We start from the raw sequence: 14,707 nt of genomic DNA, 5'->3' as shown, positions 1-14,707 counted from the left end.
CGTGCGTCGTTTTGAATGACAATCAGCTCGTCTGTCCCGTCGTTGTGTTCCCTCTTGGTCCCCCATGTCCCCCGGTTACACGACCTACGATGTCCCATTAATTTTCCACGCGTACAATTTTCCTCTCCGCGGCCGATACCGGCCCCTCCCTACACGCCGAACCTCTCCGCCGGATTTCACGATTTGACTCGCGTACACGCCCGTACCTCGATCGTTTCGTCTCGAAGTTACGAGCTCGTAAAACGCGATCGGTCGCGACTCGAGAGAAGAAGAAGAGGTGACGGTGACGACTTGGGACCTTGGGATCTGTTGCGAAATTCATTTCTCGCGGGGGATCGCGCGAGCGTTGAAAACGCCAGAGTCATCGACACGCGTGTATCGGACGCGGAAATGTTTCTCGCGCGATCGAGTCGTTTGTACACTATCTTGGTATTTCGGAATAACATTGATACGTTAAGCGTTAACGGGAGAGTCCACCAGCTATGATCGCTCACCGATTTCATTGAGATTTGGGAGATACGATGGACTGAGAAACGTTGACCCGTTTACCAATCGAAAGTTACGAGTCAGATCGATGAGAGATTCTACGGTTCGAAACACAGACGGGAACGAGGGACGAAATTATTGCATCGGAGGCTTCGTTTTCGAGAAAAGTACACTTGGAATAATTTCCAAGTACTAATGTACGCGTGCACCTAAGAATATACTTATGTATATATACCGTATATATAGTTTGCAGTACGAACGAAATCGGAGAGATTGTAACTCGAAGTAGGACAAAGGGCAACGAAATTGCAATTGAATAAAAGAGAAATGAAGTTTTCATTTCACTTCTCAATGAAAATCTTGGAAAGTATTCATTTTCCCGATATTCTACTCTGATATTTTCCACACGAGGAACACGTGTGAAACAACCGCGCAACTATTGTAAAATTCCACTTTGTAAAATTACCATTTGTGTAATTACAATTTTTTCTCCATTCACGGTAGACACGGGATTATTATCCGGGGTCCAGTTACCGGATACATCCTTGTCCGTAATGGCGAAAGGGTTACACAGCATTCTGTCGAATAATTATCGCCCCGCGAGTTCGTAGGCGAACAACGTGTTGCAGCACGAAACCTAATCACCGGTACGATGATGATTCTCGTTGTCGTCCGTTGGTGGAATTTATCGTCGACCACCGTGTTCGTCACTTTTCTGTCGACAAATCTGTCGGTCGTTGTAAATCGTTGCGACGAAAACGCGACACGTTTGCACGCCGCTGTTAAATAAATTTGAAAATCACGGACACGCTATTCGTGGAACAATTTGTACGCGTTTGCACCACGAGGGGAAATTCGAGTGCCGGCTGAGTAAAACGGAGATTATTGTAAAGATATGATACTTTAATATTGTAGAGGCCATTGTAAATCGAGCGATAAGAGATCTTCGAGGATAATAAATAATCCGTAATCGCGGTTTTATTGTGTAGTGTTCACGTTGCTCGTTATTCACTTCGATCGACCTTAAACTTTGATTCTTTGTTTCAGAAGCTACTGTCGTTCTTTCGTCCCAAGCCGACACGAGAGGAGAAATCGGACAACAACAACACGAACAATTCAACGACCAACAACATCCACAATATGCCGATACACGAGTTTCCTATCAACCCCATACCTCCCAAACCACACCGTACGTATCGGTTTTGCGCAAAATGAAAACGTTGTTCGTTTTAACGATAAGTATTGTGATCGGTAATTATTTGGAAAAATAAATTTTTCGAAAAACGTTACGCGTATAGGAAAAGTTGCTCGAAATATTCATTTCCGCGACGCGTCGAAAAATCATCGAAATCGGTACTTTCCTTTTCGAAGTAATTACCAGAAACATAAATACTTCAAAATTACAAAATACAAAAATACAAAAAAATTTGAGAACGATTTAAAATTTCAAATAAATTCAACAATCGAGACACCGTGTAACCGGTTAGAAGGTCGATTTATACGTCGATAAAGACCATCGTTCAAATTGTAGAGCTTACCTCTATTTCGTTTCGATTCGACTAACAATTGTACGATCGTCGTCGTCGAAGGTTTAAGTATTGTCACGTTCTTTCGAAAATACAGCCGGGCCAATGACACCTCAAAAAGCGATCAAGTATTTCGGTACGAGGCTCACGGAGTTCGAACGAGTGGAGATCGAGAAGTACTCGGAGATTTGGTATCTGGGCCTGGTGACCCACAAAATTCACGGTGAGGAGGGCGCGCCCCAAAACGGCGGCTACGACGACGAAAACGGTAACTACAACAAGGTCCTCCACGATCATATCTCGTACAGGTGCGTTTTCCTTTTTTCCTCGGTTCTCTCTCGCGGAACTTTCCTTTTAATTAGGCTTACTACACCACGTTTATTTGCGCCGAGTTTCACGTACACGCGCGTTATCGTTCCGCGATTTGTACCGCAATCCCGCGAAACAACGTTCGATCGTTCTGCACGGTCACTGCTGTTCGTTCGTCGAAAACGCGAAGAAAGCAACACCTTTATCGCGGTCTTCGTTAATGTTCCATCGATCGTGTACGAACTATCGCAGTGATTGTACAGTACATTTCGGTACTCGTAAATGAAAACGTTAATTTCGGTAATTATTTGGAAGTTTTCTATTGTTTCCTTCTTTTTTTTTTGGAATTTGATCACTGCTGCGTTCGTCGAAAACGCGAAGAAAGCAACACCCTTATCGCGGTCTTCGTTAGTGTTCCATCGATCGTGTACGAACTGTCGCAGTGATTGTACGTTTAATTCGGTAATTATTTAGAAGTTTTCCATTGTTTCTTCTTCTTTTTTCAAATTCCAAAATCATCGAAAGCTTCCAATTAATTACCTCGACCTCGTATTTACGAGAACGCTTTACCTCGCGATGGCTCCGTACACGTGGAACGAGCGTAATCTCGTCGGTACGTTCGAATTCGCGTCCAAAGTATTATTGTGGAAACTAAAATCGACAGTCGTTGTTATTATTATTTCAATAAGTCGCGAACACGAACGTGTCGCGTGTACATTCGATAACGAGTACCGGTGAATTATTTGTGGTAAATGTAATTGTTTCCGTTCGTTGCCACGCGTACCAAATGGCGTACGTCGTTCGAGTTTCTTCGGCGAGGAGAATCGCTCGCAATAGATCGAACAACGAATATTACGATACCTCGTTAATTTTACTATTGTTGTAACGAGACTTGGATACGCTCGTTTGTTCAGATACGAGATACAGGAGGTGATAGGAAAAGGGAGCTTCGGCCAGGTGATCCGTGCGTTCGATCACAAGAGGGGACAGTACATCGCCATCAAGATCATCAGGTGAGCAAACGGTCGTCGGACAGTCATGCTCCGTGAATCACTTTCAATTACATTACGGACGCGCGTCGCTCAATTATAGACTCTTTGTCGCATCCCTCCGTTTCCATCGGCGGTGCATCCGTTGGCCGCGCGTGCTTTGTTCCTTCATTCAAATGACGCACTCTGTCGTCCTTGCAGGAACAAAAAGAGATTCCATCACCAAGCGCTCATCGAGGTGAAGATCTTGGAACACCTCAGGAAGAAAGACTTGGACGCGAACGAGTCCCACAATGTGATACACATGCTAGAATATTTCTACTTCAGGAACCACTTGTGCATCACTTTCGAGTTAATGAGGTACAAAGTTTTACGCGTTTCTTTCTACCGGCAGCCATTCCCGAGTTCTCTTTTCGAGAGGGCTCTTCTTTTTTTTTTCTTTCTTCTTTTTTTTTCACTCCGTATGTTAAATATTCGAGGCTCGAGCGTGTTCTCGTTACGTCGAGAGAACGACGACGATTCGTCGTCGATCCAGAAATGAATTTGCAGTAACGCGACGAACGTCGATCGACCTTCCTTACATTTTTCTAACATTTTCTACCAGCACTCGTCTTTTCATCATTTTTGAAACTTCTTATCGTCGAGTCGCGTCGAGTTGAACATCGTCCAAAGTGCTCTTCGTTAACCCCTCGAGCGAGAATGACGAGTCTCCGCGCGAGTACTCCGCGCGGAACTCCACGTCTACGGACTACGCTCCGATATTATCGTTCGACGATTATAACTAATTTTTTTTTTTCTTTTCTTTTCTTCTTTTTCGTAGCTTTGTTTCACAAATCGACCGCATTAAAAACAGAATAGTTTTCGCGTTCTTGTTATTAAATTCGATAATACGAACACCGAAACGTTTTAATTCTCTTCGTAACGAGAACCATGCGGGTTGTTGCTTCGTTTTTGATAATTAAACGACGGTAATAATAGAGTAAACGAGGATCCGTTTACCGCTAGCTACCCAATTACCGTAACTCTGACCTGTTTTGCTTAAAATACCGAATAAACGTTACAAAATTATGCGCAGAAAAGAATCCTAAATTGACTGTTTGAAAAGTAACTTTTTCAAAATGACCAAACCGACAAAAGTAGATTAATTAGATACACAATTACGAGGTCGCTACGCAACTTGAGTCGAGTTATATATATCTCTTACTCGACGAGACATTCTTTGAACCATTATAAAGAATTAATACGATTGAAAAGGGCAGCATTGAATTTGTTTCGTTATTAATTCGAATGATAACAAAAATTTCAATATTAGTACAAACTTTAAATATTCGAATTAGAATTTTAGAAGACTTGTACTTGTTTCAAAGTGCGTTAATTTTGTACATCGTTGGGGTTGTTACACGCATCATTGGAGATCCACAAATCGCGATACTAATCTCTCTGGTCCGTCGTGCAACCTGGCTGCAATACCGTTACCCTAAATTTCATATCCTCGAGTCTCAAATATTGTTGAATTATTTATACCCTTCCAGAAATTCTACCTCGTTCGCAAGAAACGACCTACTCTCCGCAACGACTTGCTCTACTACCCTTCCGACCAACGAATATAATTGCTGTTCAATTTACCTTGATCTACGCTCTAATTGATATCCCGACCATTTTTCTGCGAACCGAAATCTCGACCGATGAAATTTTTTACGCGTACCCGAACTTTCTCCCGAAACAGTAACTTATATATTAAAACAAAAGAATGGTCAAACTTTGACCCGAATCATCGAATAAAATGAATCGTCGCAAAGTATTAAACGCTCGCGTGTTCTTTTCCTTTGCAGTTTGAATTTGTACGAGCTAATCAAAAAGAATAACTACCAGGGATTTAGCCTGAGCCTAATACGACGATTCGCTAATTCGTTAATTAGCTGCCTGAGACTGTTGTATCGAGAAAACATCATCCACTGCGACTTGAAGCCGGTAAGTACGCGAACGTGTACTTCTACCTCGACTTAAACGCGTACTTTTCTCGAGATACCTCGTGCAGATATTTTACGTCGAGAGAAGAATGTTTCCGTTCGAAAATTTGAAGCGAAGAATACGTTGTATTTTTTCAAATTAATTTCTTAACTTTCCCAGCGTCGCGTGACATTCTAACGCGAGATATCTCGGCTATGGTAACAAAAGGGTTAAATAATCGCGTTGGATAGATTCAAGAAGGGAAACACGAGTTTTCGTTAAGCAGCAACCGCGAGTTAACGAAAGAAATAGACACGATGTGAAAAAAACGGCGAAGAGAAGACAAGGGGGTTGCTATAACGGGGGTGGGAGGGTGAACCGGTTGATAGAAGGCGCTTTCGTTCGATGTAAATTTTTCTCTCACCCCGAACCTCGTCTCGTTACAGGAAAACGTGCTTCTGAAACAGCGGGGTAGCAGCTCGATTAAGGTCATAGACTTCGGATCCTCGTGCTACAGCCACCAACGTGTATATACATACCTCCAGTCCAGGTTTTACCGAAGTCCAGAAGTACTTCTGGGTCTTCCATACGGCACGCCAATCGATATGTGGAGTTTGGGTTGCATTCTGGCCGAACTGTACACTGGTTGTCCATTGTTCCCGGGCGAGGATGAAATCGAACAGCTCGCCTGCATTATGGAGGTTCTCGGTTTGCCGCCGGAGCACATTATGAATCATGCGTCACGTCGCAGGCTTTACTTCGGTAAGACGCTACGAATAACGGAAGAACACACGGGAAGGGATGAACCAACGAGATACAAAGAAGTTCTTTTTAACCCTGGAGCGCGTTCCTCGAGTAGTCTTCGATCTGTCCTCGGGATGCATAGTTTCTCCACGGTTAAAGCTGAGTGGAGAGATATCGTACAATCGTACAAGGTGGTACGATTTCCCCAAATTAAGTTAACGCGTTGTTGACGATCGACAGAGGAGCTTTGGTAACTCAAAAATCACTTTCTCGAGTCTCATTATAGTTTCTCGATGCAAACGGTACCCGAGAAAATTTCTGTCTACACTGTGAAAATTCATGTGGGTCATTGACTACTCGTGGCAAGTGCATTCCACCTGTACGAAATCGAAACAGTACCTGTACTTTTCTAGAAGCACAATTTTTATTCGAAGTTTGAACGTAGCCGCGAACACTTACAGACGTGAACGTTATTTCTCAATTCAGTACCTTCGCCCTGCGCGAGATTACACAGCACCGAAGACCGTGTGTAATTTTACCGGAAATTATCGTTTCAGACCCGAAGGGAGGTCCTCGATGCGTGACAAATAGCAAGGGCAAGAAGAGGTGGGTCGGTAGCAAGACTCTCTCGATAGCTCTACGCTGTACCGATGGCCTTTTCGTGGACTTCGTCAGCAAATGCCTCGAGTAAGTTTTCCACATAATAGTTCAGCTTTGGGAAAGACGTCGACCGCTTATTACCGTATTTCGATTAATCTCGAAATTCTTCAACGTACTTCGTTCGAACGAAGGTAGAGAGGTAACGATACCTTTTCGCGCGTGAAAGATAAATCAAGAGACGGTATCGAATCGGGATAAAAGTTATCGAACAGTTGCCAACCAGAGAACGCTAGGGTAGCAACAACGAGAAGACAAGGTTCTTCGATGAGCTCGAGGAGCGAACACGGAGAAGTAAAATACAATTCTTGGAACATCTCCACGGACAATCGACGCGAGTCCTCGTTGATCAACTTCTCGCCGTACTTGGACGAGTCTGACTCGTGATAATTATTTTCAACGCGAATATCACGAGTTGGACTCGCCTGGCGTAATAATTCGTAAACTCTGTTCGTAATAATAATAATAATTTAGAACACGTATATCACGAGTCGAACTCGTCGATTGAAACGCGGTCCAAAATTCCCCCGAATGTTTCGTGAGGTTGCGAGGTTCCGATGTAACGATTGTACGTTCGTTTCCGACAGGTGGGATCCAAAGGAGCGCATGACCCCCGACGAGGCGAGGCGCCACGAATGGCTGAACTGGTCCTCGTCCCACGTGAGCCCCTCGTACGCGACGGTGGCCTCGTCGACGACGGTCGCCTCGTCGACGACCGTCGCTTCGTCGACGACCGTCGCATCCTCGACGACGGTGAACGCGAACGCGAACACGAACGCGAACACGAACGCGAACGCGAACACGACGACGGTGGAGACCTCCTCCCAATCGGCGCACGCGCAGACGGTGAGCGTGACGGTGAGCGCGTCGCGGCAACGCGCCACGACCGTCGAGGATTCACCGTACACGATGCACCGTCTCTACAGGAGCCGTAAGTATTCGCAGAGGATCAGCAAGGCCGAGAACAGCGACAACAACGGCGGCCTGGTCGGGAAGAGCAAGCTGAACTGTAGCGTGAGCAGCCACGCGTTGCGCGCGTTGGTCGGTAACACGCAGGCCGCTACCTCGTCGAGGCACGCGTCTACCGGCGACATCGTCGCGAGCCTGGACCCGAATCTCGACGATTCCGGTACGTTTTTACCGCCGATATTGTGAAGTCGGATCTACGCTAGCCTTCTAGATGCTCTCGAGTCGTACCGTGTCGCGATCGAAACTAACACTCTCGCGCTCACAACCAGGATAACGTCCCTCCAAGGAAAGAGATCCCCCTCTGGAAATATCCTCCAGACCCCGGCAAGGCCCTCCCAGAGCCCCCCAGAGCCATCGGTGGTGTTCGATCCGAGACGAAGAAATCCCGATTCTCGTCCAACGGACGACGGTCCGAGAGTACGCGACTTGTTGAACACGACCCACGGTTGACTTGGTCACGACAATAAAGCAACAAAACACGGTCGACCGTGAGACTAAGACCAATTTAGCCACCGATCCCCCCGCCCCCCCTCCGTGCCCCCAAATCACCCGCCACTACCAGCCGCCTCGGTTAACGAGGGAGACCTCTCGTCGCTCGCTCGCTCGCGCGGTTCGCGCTCGACGCGAGAGAGGATCGCTCGTCGATGAACGATAATAATGCACGTTGTATCGTAACCGTTCGCGAAACGGTAGCCGTCGTGTGTCCCTCCGGTGTGTACGCGCGTGGTGTGCATAGAGAAACGAGCAACGACGTAACACGGTTGTTTTTTCGGGGATGCGCGACATCGTCGAGGCATGCAGAAATTGGCTGGCTGGATCGGCCCGATCGATTTCTTTTTCGACGACGCCGTAAGGCTAGATGAATAAAATAGAAAGAAAACGGAAAAAAAAAAAATAGGAAACGGAAAATAGAAAGAAGAAAACACAGTAAAGGAAGAAGAAGAAGAAGAACGTTACTAGTCTCGGCATGCATCGAGCCACGAGGCCAAAATGATCTGACAAACGGGAGAGAGAGAGGAGAGAGAGATAGATAGAGGGCGCGCGCGGGTTATCGTTTCGCGTTCGTTCGTTCAGTCGCCCCGACGAACGGGGTACGAAACGTGTCTGATCCACCCCCTTGACCCCCTGATATAAATGTCACTCAGGTAATCGTAACGACGTGTATGCACCACAATCGTAGTCGATCGAAGAAAGTAAACGTAGAGAGAGCGAGAGAGAGAAAGAATGAGAGAAAATGAGAGAGAGAGAGAGAATTTCGTCCCCCCTGGCCTCCTCACATTCGACCCTCGTCCACCGAGAGAATAGCGAAGAATTATTTAGCTTAAATGCGCTTTGCGAATCGGTATCGAAGCTGTGGAAATGGAACCTAACCGATAACCCCCCACGTCCCCCCACAAACCAAACCCCCCGTTCGTCGTGCGCGCGGAACGATTCAAAGGCACGCGGTGTAGTAGCGCGCGCGAATCTCCCGACGATCGCGAGGAAACGAAGAAAAAACAAAACGAAAAGAAAAAAAAAACAACGCGAACGACGGAATGGCGCGGTGTACCCGATTCGCAAATCCACGATTACTATAGGAAAAGAAAAGTAAACGAAGAAAAAAAAAAAGTAATAATAATAATAATAATAATAAATAATAATAATTGTACGAGGAGGGTAGCGAAAGGGTGAATGTGTTTTTAACAACGATTCCCTCTGCGCGACGCATTTCCCCCCCCCTGTCATCTGTCAGCCAGCATCGAATTTTTTTCGCGCGTTACGTCGAGGGAGAACCTGAGTCGTCTCCGAGAGGAAACCCCGTGGCGGAAAAGAAAAAAATGAGAAAAAAAAAAATGTGAAAAAAAAAAGAAAAAAAACAACAGGGTCCCGTGATTAATAATGAAACGTCAAGGCAACCGGGTGGTGTAAACTCGACGAAACGAAGTCGTGCCCCAGTTTCACGAGGCCTGATTAGTCTTATTGTGATATTAATCTACCACTGTCTTATGTAGATCTCTCTGATATTAAGATGTAACGATCGCTAATAATGATTTCATTACTATTAATCATTATATATATATATATTTTTTTTTTTCCTCCTTAAATATGATTATCGCTCTCACTATTATCGCAAGATTATAATTACGATTAACGAAAGTTCTATCATGAGTATAATAACGCAGAGATATAACGTATTATAATTGTACGAGTTTAAGAATTGTACAGACTTTAATTAAGCCCAAGAGAATCCAAGAAAGTTCACGAGCACGCGTTCAGCTTTTTTCCTTTAATCTCGATGGAAACAAGATTCAACCGCATCGTCCTGTATTCTCTTAGAGAGTCCGGCCCGGAGGATCTCGTCGTCTTCCGGTACACAGTTTCACGACGCACTCGCCGCAGTTACTGCGATTTATTCGGTCTCGTTGATTTCGCGTCTCATCGGGACATCGTCGTCGATTGATTAACCGCTTTTACCTTTCTGCTCGCTGTTTGCTGCTGTCAAAAGTGATCACCTTTCTTCGCGCACCGATTAAACAACCAGTTAGATTAAATTAAGATCGGAGATTCTTGGCAACCACTGCCCCTTAGTATATGCGAAGGATTTGAAGAGAACTTGTAACCGTGTGAATTGTCACGTTGCCCGAATAACGCGCGCGGGAAACGAGCGAACGACGTGTTTCTGGCTCTCTCGTGTTCGAAGGAAGGTGAAAAAGAAAGAAAGAGATAGAGAGAGAGAGATAGAGAGAGAGAGAGAGAGAGAGAGAGAGAGATTCACAATGAAAGTTTGACTCGACGAAAGATACTCGAGCTCGTAGCTATTTGTAACACCCGTAGCTTGTGTGCGATACCACTCCTCGTGTTAGCGATCTTCCGACGTCCGTCTGCTGTTCGTTTTCATTTGCGTTTCGAGCGATCCACCATAGAAACGAACCGCTTCACCGCTGTGCGAGATACAGCAAAATAGTAGAGAGAGAGAGATAGAGAGAGAGAGCATTGTCGCTGAACCCACGAGGTAAAGAAACCCACGGAAGGCGTACTATTTTTCAAAAGTCCGCGTATACCAAAACTGTTGCCGCGAGCGCGATTCTTGCGCGTGAGATGAGAAGAGAAAAAAAAGAAACGAATAAAGAAGGAGAAAACGAAGAAGAAGAAGACGAAGTAGAAGAAGAAGAAGTAGAAGAAAAAGAAGACGATGAAGAAGAAACGAAAACGTAAAGATTCGCGTAACAAGACTGAAGTATAAAAAAAAAAACAAACAAACGTCGTTGTAGAATTTTATTTGAGATCCTTCACCGTTAAGGACTCGTCGAGATACGTAATACATTTTTCACGTAGTATTTGTATACGAACGCACGAGATCACACCCTTCAACCACCACCACCACCACCACCACCACCACCACCTCTGAAACGCATTTTTATTAATTTTCTCGCCTACCCTCCCCTCCACAGCGGAGGGTGGAAAATGTTATCGTGTGATTTGATCGCGAGTTGTCGATTTCAATCGAACGTCACAAACACCCCAACGCGTCCTTAGATAGACGACTTCCGGCGCACGATTTCTTCTTCCCCCACTTTGCACGCGCTACGAGCAAGGTGAATCGCTGTGTACGACCCTCGAACGACGAGAAACGTTCGTCACGGACGAGCAACTTTTGTATACGCGCTTGGAAGAAAATTCTCCGTCGCAAACGCCTCCTCCCCCTCCCCTGTGAGCTCTTCCATTGATACACACGGGGTTGGAAACTCGCGCGTTTTGGATAACAGCGGAGACAGGCTCGCACCGTGCCCCGATCCCCCACCCCCCACCCCCTAAGAACGAGCAATTGTTATCGTCGACGATATCGCGACAAGTCGAAGATTAACCGTGGAAAGGAATCGCGAACAACGCACACAGGGTGAGGTATCTGAAAAGCACGTGAATATCTCTGTTGTTTTTTCCTATTTTTTTTTTTTTAGATACAAAACAACCTAAGACATAGATATGAAACAGAGCGACGTGAAAAGTAAAAGAAAACGATTCCTTTCGGTAGAGAACGTGAAAAACTTGAAAGTTTCGGTGTTTCCAAAGAATTCTTACCATCCCCTCCCCCCTCCCGTAACATTTCCCCTTGTATCGCGCGAAATAGGAAAATTTCGTAACACTCGAAAGATTCTCTCCAGATTCGATAACATCCCCCGAATGTTCCGCGAACGCGTTGCTCGAGATACGTGGAAACGTGTTGTGTCTCGCCTCGTGCGATTAGGTTTATTCGGTGCAAGCGACAACGATCCGTGTACAGTTAACGTCGAGAAGAAAATTCGCAAACCGTGAGCAACGTCCCGGGTGACTCGTAATTCTTTCGAGGCAATGGACTCGAGAGAGAGAAAGAGAGTGGACGACGTAACGTCGATGTAAATACCGATTAGGCGATTTCGATGAACGAACGGGAGATATGGTATAGTAATCGTAACCGGACCGATGAAAGTGTCGGGGTATTCGCTCCGTGTCTACTTGTATTTACCATCAGTTTCATACGTTCGATGACAACAGAGATATTTGGGTACGTTTTGTTTTTTTGTCACAAGTGCCTCATCTTGCAGCAGCCACGAAGAATTCTGAAACGTACGAAGAACGAACCCGCGCTAGAACGACTGACAAGGGTAGCGTTAAGCGAGTAAGCGAACGCGTCCACTATATATACATTTTACAAAATCTTCCGCAGGTTCGTGAATTCGTTGATTTGGTTCGATCGGAACGCGTGAAAAATAGTTAGAAACCCAAAAGCGTCAACGGCGAGAGAGGGAGGGAGAGATAGAGATAGATAGATAGATAGATAGATAGATTGTGAGATTGAGAGAAAGAGAGAGAGTGAGAGAGAGAAAGGGCTGTCCACAGAGGAATTTCATTCAACTGTTGTCGGAACGAAGAGTCTAACATTTAACGAGCGTAGCGTCTAAGGCAACACGTACACGTATACACACACACGCATACACATACGCATAGACACATCCGTACACACAGATTTATAGCGAACAAGAATATCAAATCGTGTATGATAACTACCATTAACAACGCGCGTGCGTCCGAGATGAGTAAGTGTACTTGAAGCGAACGAACAGAGAAATGAGAAATGGTAAACAGAGACAGATGATAATACTTAGCGAGGAGAATACGTCTAGCGAGAATGTGTTTACATTACTGCATATACATATATACATATATACATATACGATTTTACGTATTAAGAAGAAATTCACGCAAAAGCGACAAAAAACGAGTTAAATATAGGGTAATCCATTTAGAAATAAATAGAAAATGAAAAAGTACCGTTCGAACAACGTAGCTCCGGTATACGGAGCACCTGCTCCCCTTTACCCCTCCCACTGTTTGGTGTACTGTTTGAATGCACAGTCGCGTCAATCGAATCGTTCGCGGGAAAACGGATACTCGAGAGCAAGGTTTTTCTCTCGTCTACATCGTATGCGATCACCGCGTGCGGTGAACGCGCACAGGGCGTTCGGTAAACACGACCATTCGCTCGTGATCGCCGCCAGCCCGCACGCGGTGATACGTATTCGACGCGAGGTGAGGTACATACCGCATTGTACAACTGAGAACGTTACACGCGTTTAAACGAACGAGCGACCGATAGAGACGCGCACGCGTAGAACGAGAGAAACCACCTGCTCCTCGCGTGTCGGTTTCTTTTTAATACGCCCGACGGTTTAATCGAGTCGACTGAACAACACGCTTGGCGCAAAAAATTTGCGAACGTGTATCATCGAAACGTGGTGAGATCGAGCGGGGGAAAGGCCTCTGCCTCTTGTCGCGTTTTTGTTCCTTTTATTCATTTTAATTTTTGCGTCCTTAAGAATCGTTTGCGCCAATTGTACAGTCCTTGAGTTTTTAGTTGTGTTCACTATATATTGTATACAGTGGGATCAAATTACGTGCGTTAGGATCGACTAAATCTACGTAAACTGATCGCGCCGCGTCCTCGCGTGTCACGCGAGACGACACGCCCGAGGGAAATAAATAATATCGAAGTATACTTTCGTGGAGACGGGATGAAAAAAATTGGTGGAACGAACGAACGAGATGTGTAGAGATATGTTGTTTGAGCTCGAGTAACGAGACGACGAATCGGTCTGTGGGAAGACTTTCGCGTTGAGTTCGATTTGATTCGGAAAGAAAGGATCGTCGTCATGATCCAAAATCGTTGGTTTCGATGGTCGGAGTAACGTGAACGAAAACGACAGTCGCTTTCTAGTCCGGGACTGTAACGAAAAAGGGGGCGATGAAAGATCTGAATATGTACGAGAGGAAAAAGGGAAGACTCTCTTTCAGGCTTCAGCGTGGAATGCTCTTAGCGTATATCTGTTAGGACAGCGTGCAACTAGTTATCGAGTTAACAACGTGATTAGATCTATCGAGTTCAATTAGATAATAACTGTGCATACATGGCGAGATCGTTGCCATCCCGCGACCGTCCCTTTTCCCCCTCCCCTCTCGACGTACGATCGATCCGTAGTATCGCATCGATCTATCAAATGGTTACGACGATCGATCGTTTTTAGAGTAACCTCGATAGGACAATCATGAGCAACGGTTTTGTGTTTGCGTCTCGTCGAAATTCACCTAATTGAACATTGTTTAGAGCACGAGTACGAGCAGCGAGTATCATCCTTCTTTGCGAAATAGGTCTATTCGGTCGACGGAGTTCTGCGCTGCTGCTGTTGAATGAGGGATCGTAACCAAATTTGTAAACCTCCGCATTGTATGTTTTTATCATTGTCGAGTTCTCTCTATTGGATTTTGTGTTATTAATATAGATCCTATCCGATGAATATAGAAGCACGTACAAAATGTAACAATAAATATATCTTTGGTAATAACGCAGTTTTTTGCATGTTGAGATAAAAATCGATGGCGTAAATTCTAATCGTGATTTCATTAGGAATCTATTAGCGTGTTACTTTGAAATGTATTCATAGAAATCGATACTATATCCGAGAAGTTTAATTCGATGTGTTATAACAAGCTTTGCAAAGTGTTAACGAGTATGAATAAAAAGAAAAACGGGAGGAGGAAAGGTTATAGACAGAGGAACAGAGA

At 45.2% G+C, this 14,707-nt stretch overlaps 1 protein-coding gene across 3 annotated transcripts in view; it reads left to right on the top strand.

Moving 5' to 3' along the window:
* LOC143154062 (uncharacterized) overlaps nt 1-14,491 on the top strand; it is a 419,640-nt gene extending 405,149 nt beyond the window's left edge. For 2 of the 3 annotated variants that reach the window (XM_076325839.1, XM_076325837.1), the window contains 8 exons: nt 1,534-1,675; nt 2,110-2,320; nt 3,236-3,334; nt 3,512-3,670; nt 5,143-5,281; nt 5,707-6,022; nt 6,562-6,691; nt 7,249-14,491. In XM_076325839.1, coding sequence (XP_076181954.1) covers nt 1,534-1,675; nt 2,110-2,320; nt 3,236-3,334; nt 3,512-3,670; nt 5,143-5,281; nt 5,707-6,022; nt 6,562-6,691; nt 7,249-7,816 — 1,764 coding nt within the window. In that variant the 3' untranslated portion in view covers nt 7,817-14,491. The remainder of the gene's footprint in view (nt 1-1,533; nt 1,676-2,109; nt 2,321-3,235; nt 3,335-3,511; nt 3,671-5,142; nt 5,282-5,706; nt 6,023-6,561; nt 6,692-7,248) is intronic. The other variant, XM_076325838.1, reaches the window with a different exon arrangement.
* Nucleotides 14,492-14,707: the final 216 nt, after the last annotated feature.

This window comes from Ptiloglossa arizonensis, chromosome 13 (genome assembly GCF_051014685.1).
Source record: "Ptiloglossa arizonensis isolate GNS036 chromosome 13, iyPtiAriz1_principal, whole genome shotgun sequence".
NCBI lineage: Eukaryota > Metazoa > Arthropoda > Insecta > Hymenoptera > Colletidae > Ptiloglossa > Ptiloglossa arizonensis.
The sequence above is the reverse complement of the archived record's forward strand: the minus strand, read 5'-3'. Positions and strand labels throughout refer to the sequence as shown.